The sequence below is a fragment of the Panthera onca genome, chromosome A3 (assembly GCF_046562875.1).
Source record: "Panthera onca isolate mPanOnc1 chromosome A3, mPanOnc1 haplotype 2, whole genome shotgun sequence".
In the NCBI taxonomy this organism is placed as follows: domain Eukaryota; kingdom Metazoa; phylum Chordata; class Mammalia; order Carnivora; family Felidae; genus Panthera; species Panthera onca.
This window is the reverse complement of record NC_138341.1, coordinates 85,018,387-85,043,103: the sequence shown is the minus strand read 5'-3', so window position 1 is coordinate 85,043,103 and position 24,717 is coordinate 85,018,387. Positions and strand designations below refer to the sequence as shown.

Genomic DNA, 24,717 nt, shown 5'->3' with positions numbered 1-24,717 from the left:
CAAATATTTTTTTTCCTGTCTGTATCCTGTCTTTTTAACTTTTCAACAAGGTCTTTTACAAAGCAAACATTTCAAATTTTGATGTAGTCCAATTTATTGATTTTTGTCTTATGAATTATGCTTTTGGTGTCATGTCTAAGAATGCTTCACCAAGCTCTCCTATATTTTCCTCTAAAAGTTTTATATAGTTTGGTGTTTCACATTGAAATCTGTGATCCATATTGAGATAAATTTTGTTTTTTTGGTTTTTAAAAAAAATTTTTTTTAACATTTATTTATTTTTGAGACAGAGAGAGAGCATGAACAGGGGAGGGTCAGAGAAAGAGGGAGACGCAGAATCTGAAACAGGCTCCAGGCTCTAAGCTGTCAGCACAGAGCCCGACACGGGGCTCGAACCCACGGACCACGAGATCATGACCTGAGCCGAAGTCGGAGGCTTAACCAACTGAGCCACCCAGGTGCCCCGAGATAAATTTTGGATAAGGTATGAGTTTTAAGCCAAGGCTCTCTCTCTCTCTCTCTCTTTTTTTTTAACCCGTAGATACTCAATTGCCCTAGCACCATTTGCTGAAAGGACTATCCTTCATTGAATTAATTTTGAATCTCTGTCAAAAATCAGTGCTAGACTTGTGTCACACTTTCTGGGGGTTCTATTCTGTACCACTGATCTATGTATCCATTCTTCTGTGAATACCACAAAGACTTAAATAGTCACACCTGTATACTATCTTCAAATTGGGTACACTAATTCCACCCATTTTATTGTCTTTTTCCCCCCAAAATTGTTTTAGTTATTGTAGTTCCTTTTCTTTTCTGTATAAATTTTAGAATAATTCTGTCTATATCCACAAAAAATCTTCCTGGGGTTTTGACAGAAATTGTATTAAACATGCATATCAACTTGGAAAAAATAGACATTGTTACGAAGTTGTATCTTCTAGTCTAACACAGTACGTCTCTCCAGTTATTAGATTTTCTTTCATTTCTTTCATGGGTTTTGCAGTTTTTAGCATGTAACTGTTGTATATACATTTTTAAGATTTATACCTAAGTATTTTATTTTTTTAGTGACTATAGTGTTCTATTTTTTGTTTTAGTTTCCAAATGTTCTTCACTAATGTCTAGAAACATAAATGACTTTGGTTTGTTAATTTTATGTCCTGTGATGTCACTTATTAGTCCCAGAAAAGTTTTTGGGAATACCTTGGGATTTTTTATGTGGAAAATTGATGTCATCTGCAAACAGGGACAATTTTATTCCTTCCTCTATGATCTGTGTGTCTTGTGTTTCCCTTCTTTCCCTATTACCTTGGCTGGAACTCTCACTACTGTGTTGAACAGGGGTGATGAAAGTGGACGTCCTTGCTCCCGTTCTTAGGGCAAAAGCACTTTCACCATTAAGTTCAATGTTAGCTGTAGAGTTTTTGTAGATGTCTTTGTCAGGTTGAAGAAGTTCTCTTCTACTGCTTGTTTTCTGAGAGTTTTAATTGTGAATGGGTATTAGACTTCGTCAAACACCTTTTCTGCATTAATCGATACCATTATGCGATTTTTCTTCTTTAACCTGTTAATATGGCAGATTACATTGACTGGTTTTCATATAGTGAACTAGCTTTGCATACCTGGTATAAACCCACTTAGAGATGATACAATTCTTTTTATATATAGTGGATTTCTATTTGCTAATACTTCATAAAGGGATTACGCACCTGTATTCATAGGGTTTGTTTTTCCTTTTTGTACTGCTGTTTTCTGGTTTTGATATCGGGGTAATAATAAATTTATAAAAATAATTGGGAAATGTTCCTTTCTCTTCTGTTTTCTGGAATATATTTGTGTCTAAGTCTCCCCTCCTTCCTCTCTCTTCCTTCTTTTCTTTCTTTCTTTCTTTCTTTCTTTCTTTCTTTCTTTCTATCTTTCTTTCTTTTCTTTCTCTCTTTCTTTCTTTCTTTCTTTCTTTCTTTCATCTTTCTTTTGTTCTTTCTCTTTCTTTTCTTTCTTTCTTGCTTGCTTGCTTGCTTGCTTTCTTTCTTCTCTATTTTCTCCACTATTCAGACTGGGTAATATCTATTAACCTATTTCAAGTTCACTGATTTTCTCCTCCCTTTCCTTCATTTTGATGTTAAGTGTATCCACTGAGATTTGTCTTTTACTTCTCGTGTTTTTTAGTTCTAAAATTTCCATTTCATGTTTATTTATATCTTCTATTTCTCCCTTGAGATTCTCTCCTCCATTTGTATCAAATGTGTTCAGAATTGTTCAGACCATTGTTATGAGGACTGGTTGAAAATCCTCGTCAGGTGATTCTAAGATATGTATCATCTTAGTGTTGGCATCTGTTGGCTTGATTTCTTTCATTCAAGTTGAGATTTTTTTGATTCTTCTTGTTATGAGTGAGTTTTGATTGAAGCCTAGATTTTTTTTTTAAATTTTTTTTTTAACGTTTATTTATTTTTGAGACAGAGAGAGACAGAGCATGAATGGGGGAGGGTCAGAGAGAGGGAGACACAGAATCTGAAACAGGCTCTGGGCTCCGAGCTGTCAGCACAGGGGCCCGATGCGGGGCTCGAACTCACGGACCGCGAGATGGTGACCTGAGCTGAAGTCGGCGCTCAACCGACTGAGCCACCCAGGCGCCCCGAAGCCTAGATGTTTTGAGTGCTATGCTATGAGGCTCTGGGATACAAAAGGCAAGATAAAATTCAGGGAACTCACCACCATGTCCTTCTTCAAGCTTTGAAGTTTCTAGTGGATCTCCCTCCATCTCTCCGCTTTTCAGAGTTTTATGTTTGTTTTATACCCAACTCTCAGTGAGTTTTATCTCTACTTAGCAGAAAAGACAAGGACAATTACTTACACTCTATCTTTCTGGAAGCAGAAAGTCATTTTTCTTTTAATTAAACCATATTTCCCCTTGTTTTAGGAGTCATATCTGGCTCCTTCATTTCCCTCCATTCCCGATTTTGGAACAACATTTGAAGATTCCACCCCCTCAATACTCCTGGAGTTAAAGGTATGTCCCTTTCCATGTTCCACGCCTTTGTCCTGTTCAGAAACTGTTCATTAGCTCTTGCTGGAATTATTTAAATGGCTCCCCAATTGGTCTCTAAACCGACAATCTCTCCCTTTCTTCCAGTCTCTACTGTTCTACAGATTGCGGCCAGGTTTATTTCCTTAGGCATAAATCATTGTGCTTTCTTTCTCTTCCTCCATGATCTTAGACCACTGGCTACTTAGTAAAACTCAAACTCCTTAGCTTGGGGTTCAAAGCCATCACTATGGCTCCTCTTCCTGTTGACAGCCCGATCATCCTCTGCTCTCACACATGATCTGATGCTGCAACACAAAAGGATCACTTCCAGACCCCAGATACCTGCCGTGCAGTTTGACCCTAAGCTTCCATTCATGCCTTCCCTCTGCTTGGAATGCACCCCCTCACCCACTTGGGTAGGGGTCCGTCACCTCAAGGAAACCTTCCTTGGCCACCCAAATCAGAACCAATACCTCCTCCCATCAACAACCACAGCCCTTTGCTCACAGCTCTCTTTAAACGTATTTTCCATCCAGTTCACAGAGACAAGACAGAATGTATGGTTTTTGCAGGGTCTCTCCTTTTGTATAAAACCAGGCCTTCTTGGCTTAGTGGTCCAGGGAGCAGAGCAGGCCTGTCAGTGGGTGGCGAGACTGGAGCTGGCTTCATCAGGAAACAGGAGGTATGTCGGGGAAACATTTGCTTACTTCCAGAAAACGTGCTTTCAGGAGACTCTGTTCTATCCTGGGCTCCTCTGAAGAGCCGGGGAAGAAAACTTTCGAGATAGAGCCACCATGCTTGTCACGAAGTCACTTTTGGAGACATTCCAGATCAAAGGTCCCTTGCCCTTCATTAGCTCTACCTGTCATATCTGTAGTATGGACAGTTTACCCTTTGGGGTGCTGGTGTTTTCTCCATACAGGGGGTGGAGGCAGCAAAAGGAACAGGTGAAAAGAGGAGATACTTGGATTTAAGTCTGAGCTCTGCCCCTTCCTAGCTGTGTAAATTCTGGACCTATTCTTTAACTTCTTTGTACCTCAGATTCCTCATCTGCAAAATGGGGATAATTATAGAACCTACAGAAAATCACATAAAAATGCCTAGAACAGTTTTGGGTACTCCATAAATGCTAGCAATGACCATTTTCCATGTTTTCCACCAACGTGCCTGAAAGAGTAGAGTATTTGTGAGGCTCGGGACAATGCCCCAAAGTAGCCCCTATTGGCTTGAAATTTCTTTTAGGTATTCTATTTCACATTAAATATTTATGCAAATAAGGGCGCCTGTGTGGCTGAGTCGGCTGAGCGCCTGACTTTGGTTCAGGTCATGATCTTGAGGTTTGTGAGTTTGAGCCCCGCGTCAGGCTCTGTGCTGACAGCTCAGAGCCTGGAGCCTGCTTTGGATTCTACGTCTCCTTTTCTCTCTGCCCCTCCCCCATTTGTGCTCTGTCTCTCTCTATCAAAAATAAATAAATGTAAAAAAAAAAAAAATTAAAAAAATATTTATGCAAATGTTGCAGTCTACTCAATTAGGTAGTTTGTTTGTTGAGTTTGTTTTAGTATCTGACTGTTTCTTTTGCAGATGTATTTAAGAAAAGTGTATACTCTAGAAAGATCATTCTATGTGCTACCCTTGGCATGGGGCAGAGCCTCTCGGTGACACACTCCTATCGTTTGAGATACACAGTCCCAGCGGGCCTTGCTTGAGCCAAAGACACAGAAGACTGAAGCTGAGGCCAGCACCGCAAAGTATTTCTCACTGATGAGTTCTGTGTGGGGTTCATCCAGCCCCTATGTCCTCCTCTACAGACCCTCCCTAAACTAAGAGTCAGAGCGTCAGGCCATCTTTCCTCATTCGGGAGAATTGGCCCCTTGTTGGATATGTGAAATGTAAGCAATGTGGGCACAGAGATAAAAATCTTGGCTAGTATTTCCCAGGCTATGATCATCAATAAAATAGGGCAGAAGAGAGCTATAATCTAATGTACTATATTACTGTAATTAGAGCTTCATGCATAGAGCTCTCTCCCGCCCTCCCTCCAAAATAATGAAACCATTTGAAATAAATAGTAGTGACTTTATTCTCCATCATGTGGTGTTCAGTGATTGGGTAATTATGGTAACAGCATACAGTTAGTGGTTGAGTTCAGAATGTAAGAAAAGAGATTTGGGGGAAACACAAGGGATAGGAGCACAGAATTGTAGCATTGCAGAGCTGGGAGGCGTCCTGGCAATTGGTACCTAACATCCCCACCCTTTCAAAAGAGGAAACAAAAGAGACGCAGAGGTTGCAAATGTGAGACGCTTAGACGGAGTGGAGTCAGAGCTAAAACCCGGGTTCCTCTCTCCTGTTCAATGGTCTTTTCAACTCACATGTCTCTGGGAAATGACTTAAGGCAGACTATTCTAGAAAGCTTTCTACATGGCAAGGAGGCTTTGCTCCCCACACCTGCTGAGGTAGAAGACAACGTTTCTGTGACTTAGGCTCTTGTCTGTCTTTTCATCATCTCTGGACCCCGAAAGTCATGGCTACTGAACATCAACGCAAGTCAGCACTGAACAGTTGAAACATTTTTTTATTCTATCCCTTTTCTGCCTTTGATGGAATGGAGAGGAAAAATTAGCAAGCATACAAATTAAGATTTTGTTTAGCTTACTCTTGATGAGGCTAATTGTTTATTTTCGGTTAGATTTTATTTCTGTTATTACATTGAGAACATCAGATAAATAGTAAACTTTCTCATAAGAATGCTTACATCTCTTTACATTTCCATGTAAGAAATTCAGGAAAGGGCAACGCTTTTTGTACTGAAGGCACAAGGGTTTCCCGTGAAAACAAGCTAAGGGTCCTCATGGAACAATAAGGAAATGGACTCCAGCCTACAGATGCGTAAAACAGGTTCCGAATGACACAAACGTGCACCATTGGGACATAAACGTAACCCACAAACTCATGAACCCATGAGCAGAAACACAATCACGGCCAAAGTCACCCATAGGCTCTCCCTCTCATCTCCTTCTCCATCCTACAGAAAAGGAGAGACTGATTCAGCCGGCGAGAAAGGCATGAGCTCATCTCTGCCACTAATCCCAACTGACTCTGTCATTTCCTCCTCAACTCCAGGATAGCCACACCTAGGGCCTGGGGTAAGCGGTCTCCCTCCTTCCCACCCTGTCCAGTAGCCATCCAACGACACTCTCGCCCCACTGCTGCCAGAAGCTAAGCCCAACCTGAACAAGGTGGACATGGAAAATCCAATTCTGCCCATGATGGGACTCGGTGCCACCCTGGAAAGAGCAAAGCCGGTAGTGGTCACTCGGCAGGAAGCAGCAATGCAGTTGAGAAACATTCTCTACAGAAGTAAGGTCCACGCCATTACGTCCACGGAGAGACACAGACCACACTGAAAAGCGAATTTCTCATAAAAGGTAACGTCCTCTATGTTCTTCCTTGCTCCAATTCCAACCCTCCCTGAACCTTGAAACAGCAGCTGGCGCTCCTGTGTCTTGATTAACAGTCATTCAGATGTCAAGGCGAGATTACAAAGATGTGAAGATGGCCACTGAGAGGGAGGACATAAACATGGGAAGACCCCTCTTCGTGGGCACCTCTGCCTTCTCCTTAGGGTCACCGGACGGTGCCACCAGCACACGGCCCACTATAGGACGTGGAAGTGCCCAGGTGACTTACTGCGGCCATATGCATTTCCAGAATACTTTCCCATCATAAGGTGCTTTCTCAGTCAAAACTTTGTTGACTGCCCAGTGGTAGTGTAGGTACCATTGTCTTCACTCACTTGTGAGGAGACTGAAGCACAGGGAGCCTGGCACACAGGGAGGGGATAGAAGAGACTAGAATAATGTATGCTAAATTTCCGAAAGGCTGCTCTGTTCTGGACACTTAGTGCCTGACCTAATTGGTCTTCTTATCTGTAAAATGGGTCTAAGAATGGCATCTCCCTCATAGAGTGTGGTAGGAATTAAAGGAAATAACACAGCAGAAATGTCTGGCTTGGTGCTTGACACAGGAAGTCTTCAGTTTGTTAGCAGATCCCTATAATATCCTTACCAGTGTCTATTATGATCTCCACCTTATAAATCAGGAGAGTAGGGCACAGTCAGGAAAGTGACTCACTCAATTAACCAGCATGTTAGGCCTCAGACGTAGATCCGTATGACTCCAAAACCTGTCCACTCAAGAACACAGACATTCCAGAACTCAGGCTGCCTGTTCCCAAGTTCCACGCACTTTCACGGACCTGTTCATCCCGATTTGAGACAGTCTCCTACCGAAAGTGCTGTGACCTGGTTCGACAAGCAAACACAAAGCCTTCCGTCTTAGAAAATACGCAATTTGCCATCATTCACACAAAAACCCAGGCCATCATTCATGTTCCATGAAGACTTTGATGACATCAACAAAGAAGCTCTTATCAGAGCCCACAGAGGAACTAAGCAGTTCTGAAGCCCAGTTGGATGTCTGAGGCCAGTAACGAATATGAAAGTCGAAAGAATGTTCTCATCCGCATTCCCGCGATTTCACAAATTCTTTGTCTTTATTACCTAATTTCCAACTCACTTCCTGTTTTTGGTAAAATGTTGAGGAGCTATAAAAAAGGTAATTGGGGGGGAAAAACCCTTTCTTATATCTATGGCTTCTTGCGTGTAGTACGCATTCCACAAATGCTTGCACGATGTATGGATAAACTGAATGTGAATGAATGCATCTATTTTCTTCTTGTGAATTGGCTCCAAGGGCCAATCTTACAGGGGCTGACAAAAAACTACATCCCTGAGATGAGTGCCCAGTAATGCTTCGCTGAAAAGCATTACTGTCTTTATGTTTTCAATGCCCCGGATGCAAGGATATCCCCCACAAATGTGGCCACCTCATGGGTGGGCCAGTGCAGCCAGTGCTCACAGCTGCTTTGCAAGCATTCAACCTGAACTTAAGTAGGAGGCTCCCACGCTCGTGCCAGGACCCACAGCATAGGCAGGGAGCATACCTTCCTTTGGTGTCATCGCCATTATGTGCCATTTGCTGGCGACTGGCCAGTTCTGATCCCATTTCCACCCACCTGATGGTTCTTCAAAAGAATCCACATATTCACAAGATCTGCAGGCTGACATCTCTGCAACGCAACACGGGGAAGCTCTGCGGGGAGCTCCACTACTGACAAGTTCTCCGGTGGGAAGCACCTGCTGTCGTTGGAACACCTGAGTCACAGTCTTGGCTCTGTGGATGCAGCAGGGAACGTTTCTCCTCCCCCCTTATCTATAAAAGTGGCCAACGAAACAGAATTTCTGTGCCCAGAAAAAGTTTGTGAAAGCGCTTCATAAACAACAAAGAGAGAAGCTGGCCCATCGCCAAAGACCATTACCACCAACAGAGGGACAGACTTGGAAGGAAAAATAGCTCCTGATATACTCTCAACGCTAGCAACTTCAGATTGCGTTTATGCACCCCACTCTCAGATATACTGAGCTGGAGTCACCCTACAGTTGGCCATTTGGGTACCTGCCATCTTCACAAATTTTGGCCATAGACAGCTGAGTCTCGCCTAGGTTATAATTTACCTAGTATTTCTTCTCACATCAGATTTAGGTGTTTTATTTCTACACGGTTTCATCTCATTTTAATCAATAAAGCACAGGTTTGACATGCCAAGTAACATCCGCTCCTGTGGTGCTTACCACATATGGGGAAACACTGTATTAAGCGAAAGATCACTACATTGCCTATCCAGACAGGTGTAGGAAAGGGAGCCCGCCGAAACTTTTTGTGGGTTGGCACAAGGGATGACTTGGATGTCTCCAGAGCGGAGCAAAAGAGCAGTCCTAACACGCTGAAAAAGCCACCTGAAACTATAATCCAGTGTCTATCTACATACAGTAAGAATTACTTGCCTTCCTATAGCACTTTACAGTTTTAACAACACATTCATTTTCATTTTACAAGGGGTCTTGACCCCAAATCTGGCAGCAGGTGGGGTGGCCAATACCATCCTTTTGCACAAGGCTATATGAGATCATGTTAGAAATAAGGAGCAGCACCATTAACACCTCTGTCTTCAGATCCTTTCACTGTACCCTCCTCGGGGAGGGGGGAGTATTTTTACAAGGATTGCTTTTCCCTCTTTAGACAGGACAACTCTTTCATGCCACTTGGTATCCATCTACTCTTTCACCTGCACATCCAGTTATCCATCCATCCACCCATCCATCCATCCGTCCACCCGTCCAACCATCTGTCCACCCGTCCATCCATCCATCCATCCGTCCACCCGTCCATCCGTCCACCTGTCCTTCCATCAGTCCACCATCCACCCGTCCATCCACCCACCCACTCACCCACCCATCCATCCATCCGTCCATCCATTCATCCATCCACCCATCCATCCACTCATCCCTCCACCCATCCATCCATCCATCCATCCATCCACCTGTCCGTCCGTCCATCCATCCATCCATCAGTCCACCATCCACCCATCCATCCACCCACCCACCCACCCATCCATCCATCCACCCACCCACCCATCCATCCATCCGTCCATCCATCCATCCATCCATCCACCCATCCATCTATCCATCCATCCACCCATCCCTCCACCCATCCACCCGTCCATCCATCAGTCCACCATCCACCCATCCGTCCACCCACCCACCCATCCGTCCACCCACCCATCCGTCCGTCCACCCATCCATCCGTCCGTCCATCCATCCGTCCATCCATCCATCCATCTGTCTGTCCATCTGTTCATTCATCCATCTACCCATCCATCCACCCATCCATCCATCTGTCCATCCATCCATTCATTCATCAATCCACCCATCCATCCACCCATCCATCCATCTGTCCACCCGTCCATCCATCCATCCATCCATCCGTCCGTCTGTCCACCATCCACCCATCCGTCCACCCATCCATCCATCCATCCATCCGTCCATCCGTCCACCCATCCATCCATCCATCCATCCATCCATCCGTCCATCTGTTCATTCATCTACCCACCCACCCACCCATCCATCCATCTGTGCATCCATCCATCCATCCATCCACCCATCCATCCATCCGTCCACCCGTCCATCCATCCATCCATCAGTCCACCATCCACCCATCCGTCCACCCACCCACCCATCCATCCACCCACCCATCCATCTATCCATCTGTCCGTTCATTCATCCATCCACCCATCCATCCATCTGTCCACCCGTCCATCCATCCACCATCCACCTATCCGTTCACCCACCCACCCATCCGTCTATCCATCTGTCCATCCATTCACCCACCCACCCATCCGTCCACCCACCCATCCATCCATCCGTCCATCCATCCATCCATCCATCCATCCACTGTTCTACTCATGTATTCTTTTATCTGCCCTTCCAAACATGTATCCATGTCCATGCATTCATCTACCCATCCATCCACTGATCCATCCAACCACTTAGCCACTTCCCCATCCATTCATCCACCCAGTCAATATTTGGAGACCTCCTCTGTGCTCCTTACTCACTATACAGAGCACTGGAATAAAAACCACCAGTTTTTATTCTTATAAAATGAAAAGTGTTCCCTGTGAACTGAGGTAGCAATAAGAGTAATGTCTACATCTATTTCCTCTGATTTGAAAATCTACACAGATTTTCCCTGATGGTAGCAAAACATAGTAATGTGCTCTACTTCCTCCTGTCAAATGAAACAAAATACTCAGGAGTATAACAACAAAAGAAGCAGGAAAAGACCCAGTTAATAAGAGTCCTCTCCTTCTTAAGTGCGTTGGAAGTACAATAATTATGGTTATGTTGTTGGATCACTTTAGATGAAAAGGGCACACTTCCAATTACTTCACATGAGTAACAAGTTCAAATAATTAGACATATATCCCTGATAGAGCCTTGGAACTTTTTGGAAGAGCTAATTTAAGCATCTAGGTGTTTTTTCGGCTGCCATTCAGAGTCGAGACTCACTTATCTTCATGATTGCACTCTGTTTTTGGTATTTTAATTCCTCCATTTCAGAGTTGAGGGCAGCAAACCAATTATCAATGATGCAGGTGGCCTAACATATTGAGAGCCCATAAAGGGATGTGTCTCAAAGTAGATAAAAACAGAACTTCAGAAATCATGTAGAAGAGAGTGAGACAAAAGAGGAATCCATTATCAACTAATACATAAAAGAGACACATTCAAACACACAAAAAATAAGTCAGTGAAACACTGGAAATTTGAAATAAAAAATAAGGCAAGGTTTAACACTCTTGGTACATTTTTTTAAAATTTACCCCAAACAGGCTATAACTTCAACGAAATTGTTTTCGCCACGCTCTCCAGTCACCAATGATTTCCATATCGACGAATGCAACAGAGCGACGGTTCTCAAACTCCAATGTACATCAGGACCACCTGGAAGGCCGGTTAAACCACAGATGGCTGGGACCCACTCTCAGAATTTCAGATTCAGATTCAGTAGGTCTGGGGTGGAACCCAAGAATGTGCATTTCTAAATTCCTGGGTGCTGCTGCTGCTGTGGTTAGTCTGGGGACCCCACTTTGAGAAGCACCACAACAGAACACCTCTAGTCCTTGTCTTCCTTCTTAGCTGTGTGTGATGCCGGGGACCACTCCCCAGAACTCTGAATGCCTGCCATCTCGCCTTCTCCTTTTTAGAATCCTAGTGTTCCTCAGGATGCTATGCCAGGCTTCTGTCCTTTCACTGAAATCTTCCTGAGCAACCTCTTTGACTCCAAAGCCTTCAGTTAACTACATACATCTGCTAGACCCCGGGCTGCAGCTCGGGCCTGATATAATGTGAACTTTGCAAGGGCACGGTGCCTTGTCGTGCTCACAGTGCATCCCAAGTGACCAGAGTGTGTCTGGCATGTAGAAAGTGCCCGATAAATATCTGTTACAACTTCCTAGTAGATATTTCTACCTGAAAGTTCCACAGGCTCACTAGCAACTGAAATTAAATGTATTTGGAAAGAAATATATCAAAGAAGAGTATTACACAAGCTAGAGTCTTTCCCCGTATTTCTGATGGTACCATCATCCACCCATTCTGTGAGATCTAAGAAACCCAAAGGTCATCCTTGAACCCTTGTGTGTCAGGTCCATCCATTTCCCCCCAGTCTCATTGCCACTGCCTAGTCAAGGCCACCGCACCCTCTCACCTGGATGCCCATGGCAGCCTCCCACCGGGCCCCTCCTATAATCTCCGCACCACACAGTCAGCTGAGAGATCAGATCTCATTCTGCACACCTGTGACTAAAGCCTATCCAGCGACTCTCCTTGACCTTAGAGCAAAGCCCCACCCCTCCCCATGGCCTTAGTCTTTCCGACTGGCTCCCTACTGCCTCTCCAGCTATATCTCCCATGCTTCTCCCCAACCCTGTACTTCCGTCCTCTCTGACTTGTTTTTGTTCCTTGAATACGCCATGCGTTCTCATTTCTGAGCCATGGCTCATGATACTTCCTTCCATCTGGAATACTCTTTCCTTTTCTTCCCCCTACATGTTTTAGCTGACTACCTTCTACTCATTTCTCAGTTCCCAACTTAAATATCACATCCTCCAAAAAGCCTTCCCTGCTCCTCTCATAAAAACAAAACAAAATAGAACAGGCCCCAAAACTGGGCTATGGCTTGCCTTAAGTTTCTATGACCTTCTGCATCTGCATATACAGTATTACCCCTGCTCGTTTAATTATTTGCCTTCTTTGCTCTCCAGGAGAAGGCTCATGCCTACACAGTGCTGGGCCCAGGGCCTGGATTTGGTCATCACTGCTGAAGGAAGAGGCCAACCAGATTTAACAGCGGGAAATTTAAAAGAAATTATTTTTTGTATGTTGAGAGCAGTCAGACAAGCAGTTATGTCTGGGAGGGACATGAGGGGACACTCCGGGATGGTGAAAATATTTTGTATTTTGTTCAGGTCAGAGGTAATATAAGGTAAACATAGATAAACATATATAATACAGGGTAAACATAGATAAAAATTCACCAAGCTGTACAGTAAAGAGCGATGCATTGCACATACGTAAATCAGACTTCAATAAAAGAAATGAATTATTTTAAAATTGTGGTATAATTCATATGGGGATATCAAAATTCACAGGGGTTAAAACAGCTCATGTGGGTGTAAGACCAGAATTCAGCAACAACCCAAGGCATCGAAGTTCCTTAGGATGCTAATATTTCCCAAAGATCCAGCACTAAAAACATGGTGAAGGAGTTCTTTAAGTCTTTGTTCTAAAAATGTCACTGCTTTCAATCGACTCCGCCTTACTTAAGTTTGAGGCCCTGAAGTATTTTTAGAAAGGCAGATAACTTCAAAGTCACTCTCCACAGAATCACATATACTAAAAGCCCCATTTCACCAATTAGACAGGTTTAAGTTAATGACGTACAATTATATTTCAACATTTGAGGTATTTTAACTCGGGCCACGAAAACCGCTCAGTTGGGTCCACATTATTGCTAAGACGGTCACTTTTCTTTTTCTCTGAGTAGGAGAGGACCCAGGGCAAACCATACATGTGGTTCATCACCCTGTTTAACAGGAACCTTGCCACGCTGACTGTCCAAGCCTACCAAGCAACTTAGGACTGTCTAGCTGCCTTTCTCGGACTAGAATGTAAGACACGGAAAGGTCAAGACTCATTTTTCGCCCTAGTGGGCCAAAATGCAGAGCGTTTAGGATCTTGTGTTCTGTAAGGTGCTTTTCACAAGAAGATCCCTGTGCTCTGTCGGGCTGGGCTTCTTAACAATCCCTCTGGCTGGGTTGATATTTGCTCCCACGGCTCAGCAGTCCCTTGGACCAGGTGAGTGCCAGCTTTGAAACACAGCAATTTAAACATTCTTCCGGTAGGGTGCAAAGCACTTAGGGGCCACTACATGCATCCCGAATAAGGACATCTACAACCGCTACCCACGAAAAGGGCACTTTCTGCACTTGAGACGAAAGTCATTGCGTTCGGCCGTCTTGGGTGATTTTCCTACAGACATACCTGTTTTGCTTCTATTCTTGGTATGATTTTAGTCGAAGTTTCATTTTCCTTAGCTTCTATTTGCTACTGGCATTTTGCCATTCAATAATCAAAGGAGAGAAGAACTGAAAACTCCGGGTTATTTAACCCAGTGAAAATACCACTTTACCATATGAACATCTCTCACCATATGAGAGAGAAAAAATGTAATCTCTAAAACCCTTTCCGGCACCAGATTAGAAAAACCGAAAGCTTGCCGGCCATCACAGGCTGACTGTGAGGAACGGAGCACCCCTGTGGTCCTTTTCCTGATGGGAAAACTGAGGTCGCGAGCGGGCAAAGGAGAGGCGCCCGAATGTCCCACAGCAGAGGTACTTATTCCTAATTTGGAGCACGCTGTCGCCGTTTCAAAGTATCACCCAGGAAAAGGAAATAATCTGGTAAAGTTGACGTGACAGGGGGGAGATGAGAAGGGAGGGGAGGTCCGGGGCAGCTGGGATGGGCGACGGGCAAGGATGGGGATGGTGATGGTGGTGATGGTGATGGTGGAGGCGATGGTGGCGGTGATGGTGATGGTGACGCTGGCCGGCTCCTCTCCCGTTTCTCCATCACTGCCTGTCCTCTCTGCCTCCTCCGTCCCCGCGTGGCCTCTGCCCGGAGAAACACAGCCGCCAGGATTTGCACCCACGCCGCACGGCCTCGGGCACAAGGCTGCGGCGCCCCGAGCCCCGCGCCCCCCGCGCCCCCCGCGCGCCGCGCTCCGCCACCCGCACCGCCTCGCGGGGCGCGCACCGGCCCCGGCTCCCCGCCCGCGCGCCCGCACCGCCCGTCTGGCCCGACACCCGCGCCGGGAGCGCCCGCGCCCCCCGGCCCGCTCCCCGCCGAGCCCCCGGCGGCCCGGCCACCGGTCACTTACGCCTGCGCCGGGCCCCGCCGCCCCGCGGCCCCGAGACAAAGGCTGCGCGGCCGCTGCGCCGCCGGCTGCTCCTCCAGCCGCCGCTGCCGGGGACCCGGAGGAGGGGGGTGGGGGGGCGGAGGAGGCGAGGAGGAGGGGACGGCGGGGAGGGGCCGCCGCGGCGCCGGCCACCCGGCTGCAGCGGCCCAGACCCCAGTCCTGCGAACCCGGCCCGCAGCTCTCCAGGGCGCCGTCCTCCCCGGGTCGTGGGCCCGAAAACCTCCCCCAGGGGACCAGGGGACCGCCCCTTGAGGGGGGTGGGGGAAGAAGAAGAAGGAGGGGTGTGTATGTGTGTGTGTGTGTGTGTGTGTGTGTGTGTGTGTGTGTGCGCGCGCGCGCGCGCGTGTTCCTTCTTTCCACTCCTGATTTCCTCCATCCACCCCCGCGGCCCCGAGCCATCTCAGGAAAATGCCAGACTCTGCCTCCCCTGTACAACTCTGGGGGCGCGCCCACGGACCTCCTTTCCGTCCACGCACCTGCCCGCCGGACGTCCAACCATTTTGTGGAGCGCAAAACTGAGACCTGGAAGGTGAGGTGCCCAAAGACGCCAGGTGGGAGAATGCCAGCCTCGCGAACCCTTCGGGACCCACGTCTCACTTGGTTTCCTTTCCCGGGCTTAGTTTAGCGCCAATTGCTTGAGCCCCCCACCCCAGGGACCGGACAGGCTGGAGGGTAGGCAAGAGTGCTCCCCTCCATGCTCCTGCGGGGGAGTCGGTAGGCTTCCCTTTCTGGGAGAAGTACCACTTTCGCTTGGCTCAGGCATCTACATCTTGTCAAGAACAGTGGCTTTGATTTAGTTTTATTTTAAAAACTTTTCATTATGGAATTAAAAAAAAAATCAAAAGTAAAATGCTCTAAGGAACCCCTAAGTGGTCAGCTCCAGCTTCAAAGATGGTACTACTCTCTCCATTCTTCTTTCATTTATCCCGCAGCTCTTCCCCCATCCCAGAGACTAAGGACTTGAAAAGAACGTGATCACCATACCCTTACCCCACCTTACCGAATTGGGAATAATTCCGTAAGTATCATCTGCCTGTGGCTTGTTACCAGCTCATGGTTATTCGTGAAGTAATGGTTATTGCCAGGTCTGTGTGGAAGGGCCTTACCAATGCTGCTTGGCTTGGGCGTGGGCCCTAAGTATCCCCAAAGCCGGTGGTAGAGAAGGTTGTCTACCTTGTTGCAGGCCTGCAGTGACTGATGGAGCAGGAACAAGGCACTGCGGATCTAGCAAGGGCCAGATACTCCTTACCGGTCCCAGGCCCCTGGAAAACTGTGATTGAAGCCTGTCCCTTCCAGGGAAATGCGCCCACAGGATTCCGGGGGTTTGATCTCACTTCTCACCGGCCGCCTGAACCCCAGTACGGGTTACAAACTACAGAGCTGGGCTGAAGAGTTCCTTGCAACCCCCTGGAGCCCCGTAGATGGGATTCTGAGGGTTCTGCTGGGTTCCCCTCTTGTTTGCTGAGAGTTCTGGGGCCCAAGGACAGCAAGGGAGTCACGACTCGGTTGGGGGCCTTTTCCCCCCTGGGAGAAGCCTCAGTATTTAAGTCCTATGCGAGTGCGGCATGGAAGTGGATTCTCAGCTGTCGCTCAGGAGAGCGTCTTTCGAGGATGAAGAGACCTGAGTTGTGCCAAGGGCGTCTAAACACTTGGCTGATCTAACCTCCCCGGTGGCAAAGCCGGAGTCCGCCCCTGGGTGCCGGGCTTTGCGGGGAGGGGTTGTTAAGCGGTAGGCACATCGGAGCAGTCAGGGTGCACGTTCTGGACTCTGCCCGGCTTTGAAGTCAGTACCTCTTGCTAGCCTTGTGACCTCGGGCAAATTACTGGACATCTCTGGGCCTGTTTTCTTATTGGGAGAAAAAAATAGGGCTGTCGTTCAGACCTGCCTTGTTGGGCTGCCGGAAGGGGGGGGCGTTTACGCAGGTTCAGTGCCTGGTTCAGAAGGGTTGAAAAGGTGCTCAGAGCATTCGTGCTGCCTTGTGCCCTCTAAGTGGGAGAGCCGGTGACTGAGACCCAGAAGGACCTCTGCTGCCCCGAAGGATACACGGCCGTGGGGCGCCTGGGTGGCTCAGCCGGTTAAGCATCCAGCTCTTGATTTCAGCTCAGGTCATGGCCTCACAGTTTGTGGGGTCAAGCCCCATGTCAGGCTCTATGCTGAGTGTGGAGTCTGCTTGGGATTCTCTCTCTCTCCCTCCCTCCCTCTCTCAAAATAAATAAAATTTGCCACAAAGGATTCACAGCCACAACTGAAGCCGACAGAAAGGGCCCATGGCTGCTTTCCGGGGCAGCAGAAGCACCTGTGACAAAGTGGCTCTTCTCTCGATTACTGGCAGGCCTCGGCGGAGTTCCTGAACACTGCAGGTTTCCCTAGGGACCTGGGTCCAGGAAATGATCTCTGAGATGCCAAAGGGGCGCGTGCAGTCTCACTCCGCCCACCCCGGTCGGACTGGTCTTGGTCAGTGGAACCTGACGTGCCCTCTCCTGCTTCTCCAAGCCTTACTTTCGCTGTGAAGTCTGACGACCTCAGGCAGCAGAAAATCTCCCCCATCTGAGCTCTTGGGCCTGTCCTGCGTTAGTGATTCGCGCGGTCAGTTGCTATGCCTGTTGCGTGGGTCTGCCTCGACGGCAGATGTGTTGAGAGCAGAGACTGTCATCAACTGCCCCAGCACTGCCCATAATACCCTGTTCCTTGCCCAACCCAGCATCGGAGCAAAGAATGCTTCCTGTAATGTATGCAGATTATCGTTCTCCCAAGAGGGTTCCACCTAGGCCAGGATTTCCATGTCCCGTGGCCAGCCCAGCAACTAGCCGAGTAGCTCAAATCTGCTCACCTGCCAGCCCTGCCCCAGGGCAGGGCTGGGTCTGAGGATGAAGGGGCGTGTCCCTGGGCTGGGGCATCCCAGTCACCCTGATTATGACACTCTGATTCCTAATCTTCATCTCCTGCTTGCTCTAGAATCTCGGTCCTGACCTGGAGAGCATTGTCTGCTTCCCTGGTGTGGCTCTGGATTTCGGTGACCGTTTTCTGGAGAGAACCAACCTTTTGCTTCTCTCTGTATCTTCTCCCATCTCTGCACCCCTTCCCTCACTTACAAATCTCTTCCTTTCCTAGCTCATAATATAGATCGTATTGATTTCTCTTTTTTTTTCTTTTTCTTTGTTAATTTCATTTACTTATTTTGAGAGGGAGTGAGAGAGCACAAGCTGGGGAGGGGCAGAGAGAGGGAGAGAGAGATTCCCGAGCAGGTTCCGCACCGTCAGCGCAGAACCCCACACGGGGCTTGATCTCACAAACCGTGAGATCATGAACTGAGCTGAAATCAAGAGTTAGGGGCTTCACGAACTGAGCCACCCGTACTTGGCCTGCATCAATTAGGGAGAAGGTAGGTGAGGAGAATCTGGACTGAAGTTTACATAGAATGATATGAACAGATGAAAGGTAGCGTCTAGTTGTGCTCCGGGGAGACGTGTTCCCGTGGAGGTCTTCTTACAGAATGTAGAATATTTTAGGGATACTCAGACCTGGTGGGTCTTCTTGGGAATAAATGTACCCGAGAGCCCTCGGGTTAACACAGAACCCAACAAAGAATATTATTGCCATCCGTTTGGTCTTTGTGGACAATCCGACACTCCGTGCCAGCTCTAAGAAAAAGCTCTATAAACTATTAAAATGACAAAGAACTTCAGTCCTGCTAAAGAAATAGAGTTTGGCTTAGCTAAATGGAACACCAGACAAATGCGAAGGACGGCTTGGGGTGATGAATGGATTCACGGCAATAAAGATGAACTTACAGAAGATTAATAGAAGGAGAGATGGATAATATCGGGGCTTCCAGCTGTTGATGAATGCTAAACTTATTGACATTGAAGATAAGCCTAGATAAAAGGCATTCAGTCCAAATGGAGAGAGAATGCTTCAAAAGAAGCCTAATGCTCGCAACTAAATTAAGGCAGTAAATATATCTGTGGTTCCAGCCCATTTGTTATGATAGAGACTACAGATCATTATAATGAGAGGCAGATTATTAACCACAAAGGGCCCTGTGCATCACAGGGAATTGGAGCCACTCGCTCCCCCACATCCCAGAAAATCCACTTGGTCGAGAAGGAAGCCTTCTTCGTACACTAGTTGGAAACTAAGACGACTGAGAACGTCACGTGGGGGTGGTTTTAAACCCTCAAGAGGTGCGGTCTGTGTCCCCTCCCACCCAGTCTGGATGGGCTTGGTTCTGCTTCGCCAACAGGGCAAGGCGGAGGAGTCCATATAGGTGATCTTCTGGGGGCAGATCATCAAAGGCATGCAGTTTCCTTCCAGCTCCGTTGGAAGGCTTGCCCTCCGGTGCTCCCTCTTGGGGTAGGCCTACCCAGAGCTTCCAGATGATGCCGGTGCATATCCAAGAGCAAACAAAAATACGCCAGGTGACTTAGGAGGTTTTGCCTGCAAAGGGTTTACAGTCTCAGCAGAGATCAGCGGGATATAAACTGGACCAGAAGGTTGGGGGTCTCACTGAATTCCGGGCTGTACTCTGCCCTTCCTGGCTACGTGGGAAAGTGGTCGTCTCTGTGCCCGGTGTCCCTCCCCCCGTAAAGTCAAACAGTTGTGAAGAGTGAATACACATGAGGCATATAGAACATGGTCAGTATCCCATAGATGGCAGCCGTTGTTAAGGTTATCGTGTCCCGGGACACACTCTGTGACGCAAAGCAGAGAAAGGGCTCCCGGACCTGCTCACATCATCAGGTGATTTCTTTTTCAAGAAAAGCAGATGTGTATAATGGATTTGATTAATAGGCCCTATAGTTTTATAACCAACTCACAGCCGCTTCCTTTAAATCAGGGCTTTACAATCTTTTTTGGACTATGACCCACGCTAAGAAATACATTTCCCGTTGTGACCTGATACACACAAGAATGCCCCCCCCCCCCCATCAAAGCATATAAACATCTTCACTGGGCAACACACTCTGGTATTTTCGATTCTGTCTTATTTCATTTTTCAAAATCTGCTAAGTCGATCCCCTAGCCCATTAAATGGGTCAAAATCTACAACTTGAAAAGCGGTGCCTTCTGTAAACGACTTTTACATGGCTTCCTTGCCCTAACCTTTTCACTGTTTTTCGCTTTGTCGCCCAGCTCTTCTCCACTTTCTGGAAGTCTCGCTTGTCCAGGACGACCGGTCTACTGCCTCCCCGGCCTGATGGGCGGCCACGATGAAGCCGGACCCACCGGTCCCGGCACAGAATGTAGCACGTGCCGGACAAGGATTTTTGAACTGAGTTTAGAACAGGGATTCTAACTCTGTTTTTCTGCTCAGGTTTTAAGTGGGCTAAGCACTTAGTTCTCAGATGATTTCTAGGTTGCTGGTAACGCACTGTAAGTGTTAGGGAGAAGAGACTTGGCTGGCAGCCCTTTCTCAGATGTTCCAAGCAAACATGCACACGGTTCTCAAACCTTAGCCTGGTCTCAATGCCCGTCTTCCCTGAAAGCTGTTTTCGCTTTATAACCACAGGACGTTTCAAATCAAATTCCAGAAAATGCCTCGCAATTAAAATTTTACACTGCCTGTCGCTACGTGCCAGCTTTGCTACTGCTTTTCGTTGCTGCCCATTATAAATAATGACCCTGGCGTGCGTTTTGTTACTAGAGCCATTAACCCAACAGACCGTTCCGCTCACATGAAACAAGCCGTGCATCTGCTAAGGTGACTTGGTGGGTAGATTTTTTTTTCCTTTTGTATTTTGTTCTTTTTTTTTTTTTTTCCTTCTGCAGAACCCGGTGACACACAATAAAATGGGCAAATGGAAATTTCAGGGAAATGTACATCAGAGCTACCGATCCTTCATGGGGTATCTACGTATGGCTTATAGCACGAAACGTTTTTGTCCACTCTTGGGGCTGCCATGTTGACAAAATGAGATTGCTTTTGCACGGGCGTGTCCCACCTTAATCTCCTTTTATCTGCAGATAAAAGGAATTACCTTCTCTTCCGGGGGAGCCCATGATGGAGTAGAGAGCAGGTGGGGTTTGGTTTCACACAGACTAGGGTGTTGGCTTACAGCTCTGACATTCATTAACTGAGCAATCAGAAGCTTCAGATCTTTGAGCCTCATTTCCCTTGTCTGTAAAATGGGAATAATAATGCAGATAATAATGTATCTCTCAGCGCCGGGAGAAAAGCTCACCACAGGCTGGCCAGTGGCCATGGCATGGCCTGACTAAAAAAGTCACTAGATAGTGATGAATAGCCCCAATCAAGTAATTTAAAAAATAGCTTTATTCGAAGAAATGAGTGTCCCAAAAGTCCAGACAGTGGGTGTGGCAGACGGAATAACAGTCCCCAGAGATATTCATATCCTAATCCCTTGAATTTGTGAATATATTATATTTACAGACGTGGGTAAGTTAAGGGTCTGGGGGCGGAGCGATCGCCCTGGGTTATCCAGGTGGACACCATGTCACCACAAGAGTCCTTTTAATCCGGGGGTCAGAATCAGGGAAGGGGATGTGAAGACAGAAGCAGAGGTTGGAGTGATGTAGAGCCACGGGCGCAGGGCTGCAAGCAGCGTCTAGGAGCTGGAAATCCATCGTCTCCTTAGAGCCTCCAGAAGGAATGCAGCCCTGTCAACAGCTCGATTTTAGCCTGTGAGATGCATTTTTAGACCTTTGATGGTCAGAACTATACAGTAATAAATTGGTGTTGTTTTAAGCCACTAAAGTCATGGTAACTTGTTACAGCAAAAACTAATCTGTCAATGGAGGAAGGGGACTGTCATGGACAAGAAGTATACAAGGTCAGGTGGGCTTCTGGGGGGAATGGCCTCCTCCTGAGTTCTTGATTTGGGTTGGGGGAACCCAGACAAATGGGTATTCAATTTATAACTCCGTGTTCAATGTTAGATAAATGCTATGTATCTTTTTCTTCATGTAAGTTACATTTCATAAGTTAAACATAGTTCCAGTGGCTTTTTTACTTGGAAAAAGCTGGGATCTAGCAGAAAATAGAAGAGACCCTCATACTGGGTCATTGAGGAGAGTTTACAGAAGCCGATAGTTACCACGTTGTGGCCAAGGTTAGAGAAGGAAACAAAGGCCAGCACACTGGCCTGAGACTAGCAATGGAGGGAAGCCATCACCACGGGGCTGGAAGAGACGAAGGAGAAGGATGCTCCAGAGCCTGAGAGGAGCAGCTTTGTGGAGAAGACTGCCAGACAGGAGCCGTCGGGGGAGGGACCTCTCAGTGGAGGAGGGAGGGGAGAGTTTCAGCCCACTGGCCAGTCCCTGTGGCTGCCTCCCATTGGCCGATCCCACCTAGAAGCCAGAGCACAGGGCCTGGTTGACGCCTCCCCAATGCGGAGCAGGGTGGAGAGAGTTGCAAAGTGGGTCTAGAGGGCCAAAGGAAAATATCCTAGACAGTCCATCCCCTCTTGTCTGTCATTTGTGTAAAAGAAAAATCATGGTTTCTGCAGAGGGGACATGCACAATTTTATCAGTTGTGTTATCACCGTAGGTGAAGTCAATTCAGCCATATACCCATGGGAAACCTAACATTTTCGCCCTAACAGTGCTCTTCCTATACTGAAACGTAGGTGATGGGGAAGAGGGAGAAGGAAAACAATGAACAGAAACGGATCTGCTGCATAATCCTTTTCCGTGGCTGTGATGATGAGGTGTAAGTGGCATTATTACGCGACTTGCCCGTCTTCCCACACTATGTCCCTCTTCTTCTCCACCAGTGGGTCAGCTGGATGAGGAGGTTCTCTGATAAGTGATAGTGACCCAAACCCTCATACCTGAATGACCGGAGTCCTTGACTTCACTGCAGCTTTCCTTGGATGAGGACAGCTGGGGAGAAGTACCAAGAGGGTATATCTCCAGGAATCCCTTGGGCGAACCCCCTAAACCTCCCTGACCCGCTGTGTAGCGATGATCCAATTTTTCCCTGGTAATTGAGATCCGTCACTCTGCTCAGCCCAGTGACCTCTTGTAGGCTTTTGACTCAATAGCATGAGGAGATTCAAGTGGCCAGGGGGCAGTCTTGGATTCTAATTTAACAGTGCTATGACTGTTCCCTGGTGACATGGTCCTCTGTTGGGTTCTAGGACTTCCAGCCTCACCAGTTTCAAGATTACAGGATAAGATGGAAAAGTCTCCGAATGGGTTTTGGGGGGATTAGGTATAAGAGACTCAGGGACACTGCCATCTCCAACCTTTGATCCCTAGACACATGGATCTGGATAATGGGAGAAGCCACCAAACATTAGCCATAGGTCAGAAGCACATGCTAAATCCTATAGGACGGCTTCCAATAATTTTCAGGGTATTCCTCCCATCTGTTACCATGACTGAGCCTTCAAGAGGCCATTCCACTGTTCTATTGATGCCGCTTCTGGGTGGTGGTGGGCCATGGGGTAAGACTAGCCCACTTCATGAACCACCATCATCGGAAAATGTGCCCTGGGTGGAGTAAAAGTTGTAAGGGTTATTATGACTACAAATGAGGAGTTCTTCAAGTCCACATTTGGGGATCTGGCAGAGCACTGAAGACAGAAAGGGCAAATCCATACTCAGAGTGTAGGTTATTTTGAAGACAGATCACTGCCTCCTCCATCGTGAAAGAAGCCAGTGTAATGAATCTCTTCAAAGGTAGCTTCTCTGGAGAACAAGTGACATATCAGGGGCTCCATGTTGGCCTCTGATGTTGGAAGTAGCCAGATCCTTGTTGGTGAGGAGAAGACCCTCTGGCTGAATGCTACATAATCCCCATTCCTGCCACCCGGCCACACGGTCATTGTACGGGGTGGTGGGGAAAGGGCTGGCAGCTACAGAGCACGTCATCTTGTACAACTGATCGTGGAGAACCTTACTTTGGGTGAATGACTCTTGTGAAGATTTGCAGAGAACTTAAATCGCTCCACATTCCATGGAGGTTGGCCACGTTCCAAGAGGTTACCACCTTCTTCTAAGAGCTCCTTCCACCGGTTCTTCAATTTTCCTCTTTCCCAACCCCCACTGGCAACTCCTCTGTGAGTCACAGCTCACGAGTCAGTGTAGATCCAGATCTCTTCTTCCGCACCAATGGACAGCAGCAAGTTTTGCCCACTGTGGGGCGATTCCCTTCACTGGTGATTTTTAGGACCATCCCTGAGTGTGACTGCAGTGTCATCTGCCTCTAACTGTCCAGCTCCCAATTATTCCCATTAAGATTGGGAAACCTATTCTATTGCAGTATCTCCCACCCTGACCTTTAGCCTACAGAGGACACCACCACAGAGTCCTCCAGGGGTGCTGACGGCCCATTTCTTTACGCTGTGGTGAGGAGAGTGTCCCTTAGACCCTCCCAGGGAGTGTGCTAAAAAGATGGATGTGTGGGTTGCACGGAATCCATGCTTTCAAACTTAGTCACTTCCCTGAGCCTATGAACTTCTTTTACTATGGGCCATCCGGGCATTCTGAGACTTTACCCTTACTAACTGTAGGCGTTACTGAGTCCGTGGAGGAAAGGGATGATGGTGGGAAGTATTAGTGTGGCTCTGAGTGTACTTTTTCTCACAGAGACAGAGGCCCAGTAGAATCTGGCAAGACACTCCTCCCTGAATATACATGGAGAGCATGTTTTCTGGGCAGGGCAAGGGGTGGACTGTGATAGACATGGAGAATGGCTCTTCCTACATGGCACCATCTGTGCCCAGTGTGAGGAGCACGGGGTGCAGACAGCCTTTGCTCATAAATCAGCTCCTTGATAGTC

General features: G+C 47.3%; 2 protein-coding genes across 5 annotated transcripts in view; one reads left to right on the top strand and one right to left on the bottom strand.

The window, feature by feature from the left end:
- Nucleotides 1–15,046, bottom strand: part of GPR45 (G protein-coupled receptor 45) — an 82,582-nt gene extending 67,536 nt beyond the window's left edge. The window contains exon 1 of the mRNA XM_060609894.3: nucleotides 14,933–15,046. The gene's annotated coding sequence lies outside the window, so the exon portion shown is untranslated. The remainder of the gene's footprint in view (nucleotides 1–14,932) is intronic.
- Nucleotides 1–21,741, top strand: part of LOC132663584 (uncharacterized) — a 30,267-nt gene extending 8,526 nt beyond the window's left edge. For 2 of the 4 annotated variants that reach the window (XM_078444340.2, XM_081795309.1), the window contains 3 exons: nucleotides 11,325–11,499; nucleotides 12,759–15,500; nucleotides 20,106–21,741. In XM_078444340.2, coding sequence (XP_078300466.2) covers nucleotides 14,532–15,500; nucleotides 20,106–20,186 — 1,050 coding nt within the window. In that variant the 5' untranslated portion in view covers nucleotides 11,325–11,499; nucleotides 12,759–14,531 and the 3' untranslated portion in view covers nucleotides 20,187–21,741. The other 2 variants (XR_013554598.2, XR_013554599.2) reach the window with 2 other exon arrangements.
- Nucleotides 21,742–24,717: the final 2,976 nt, after the last annotated feature.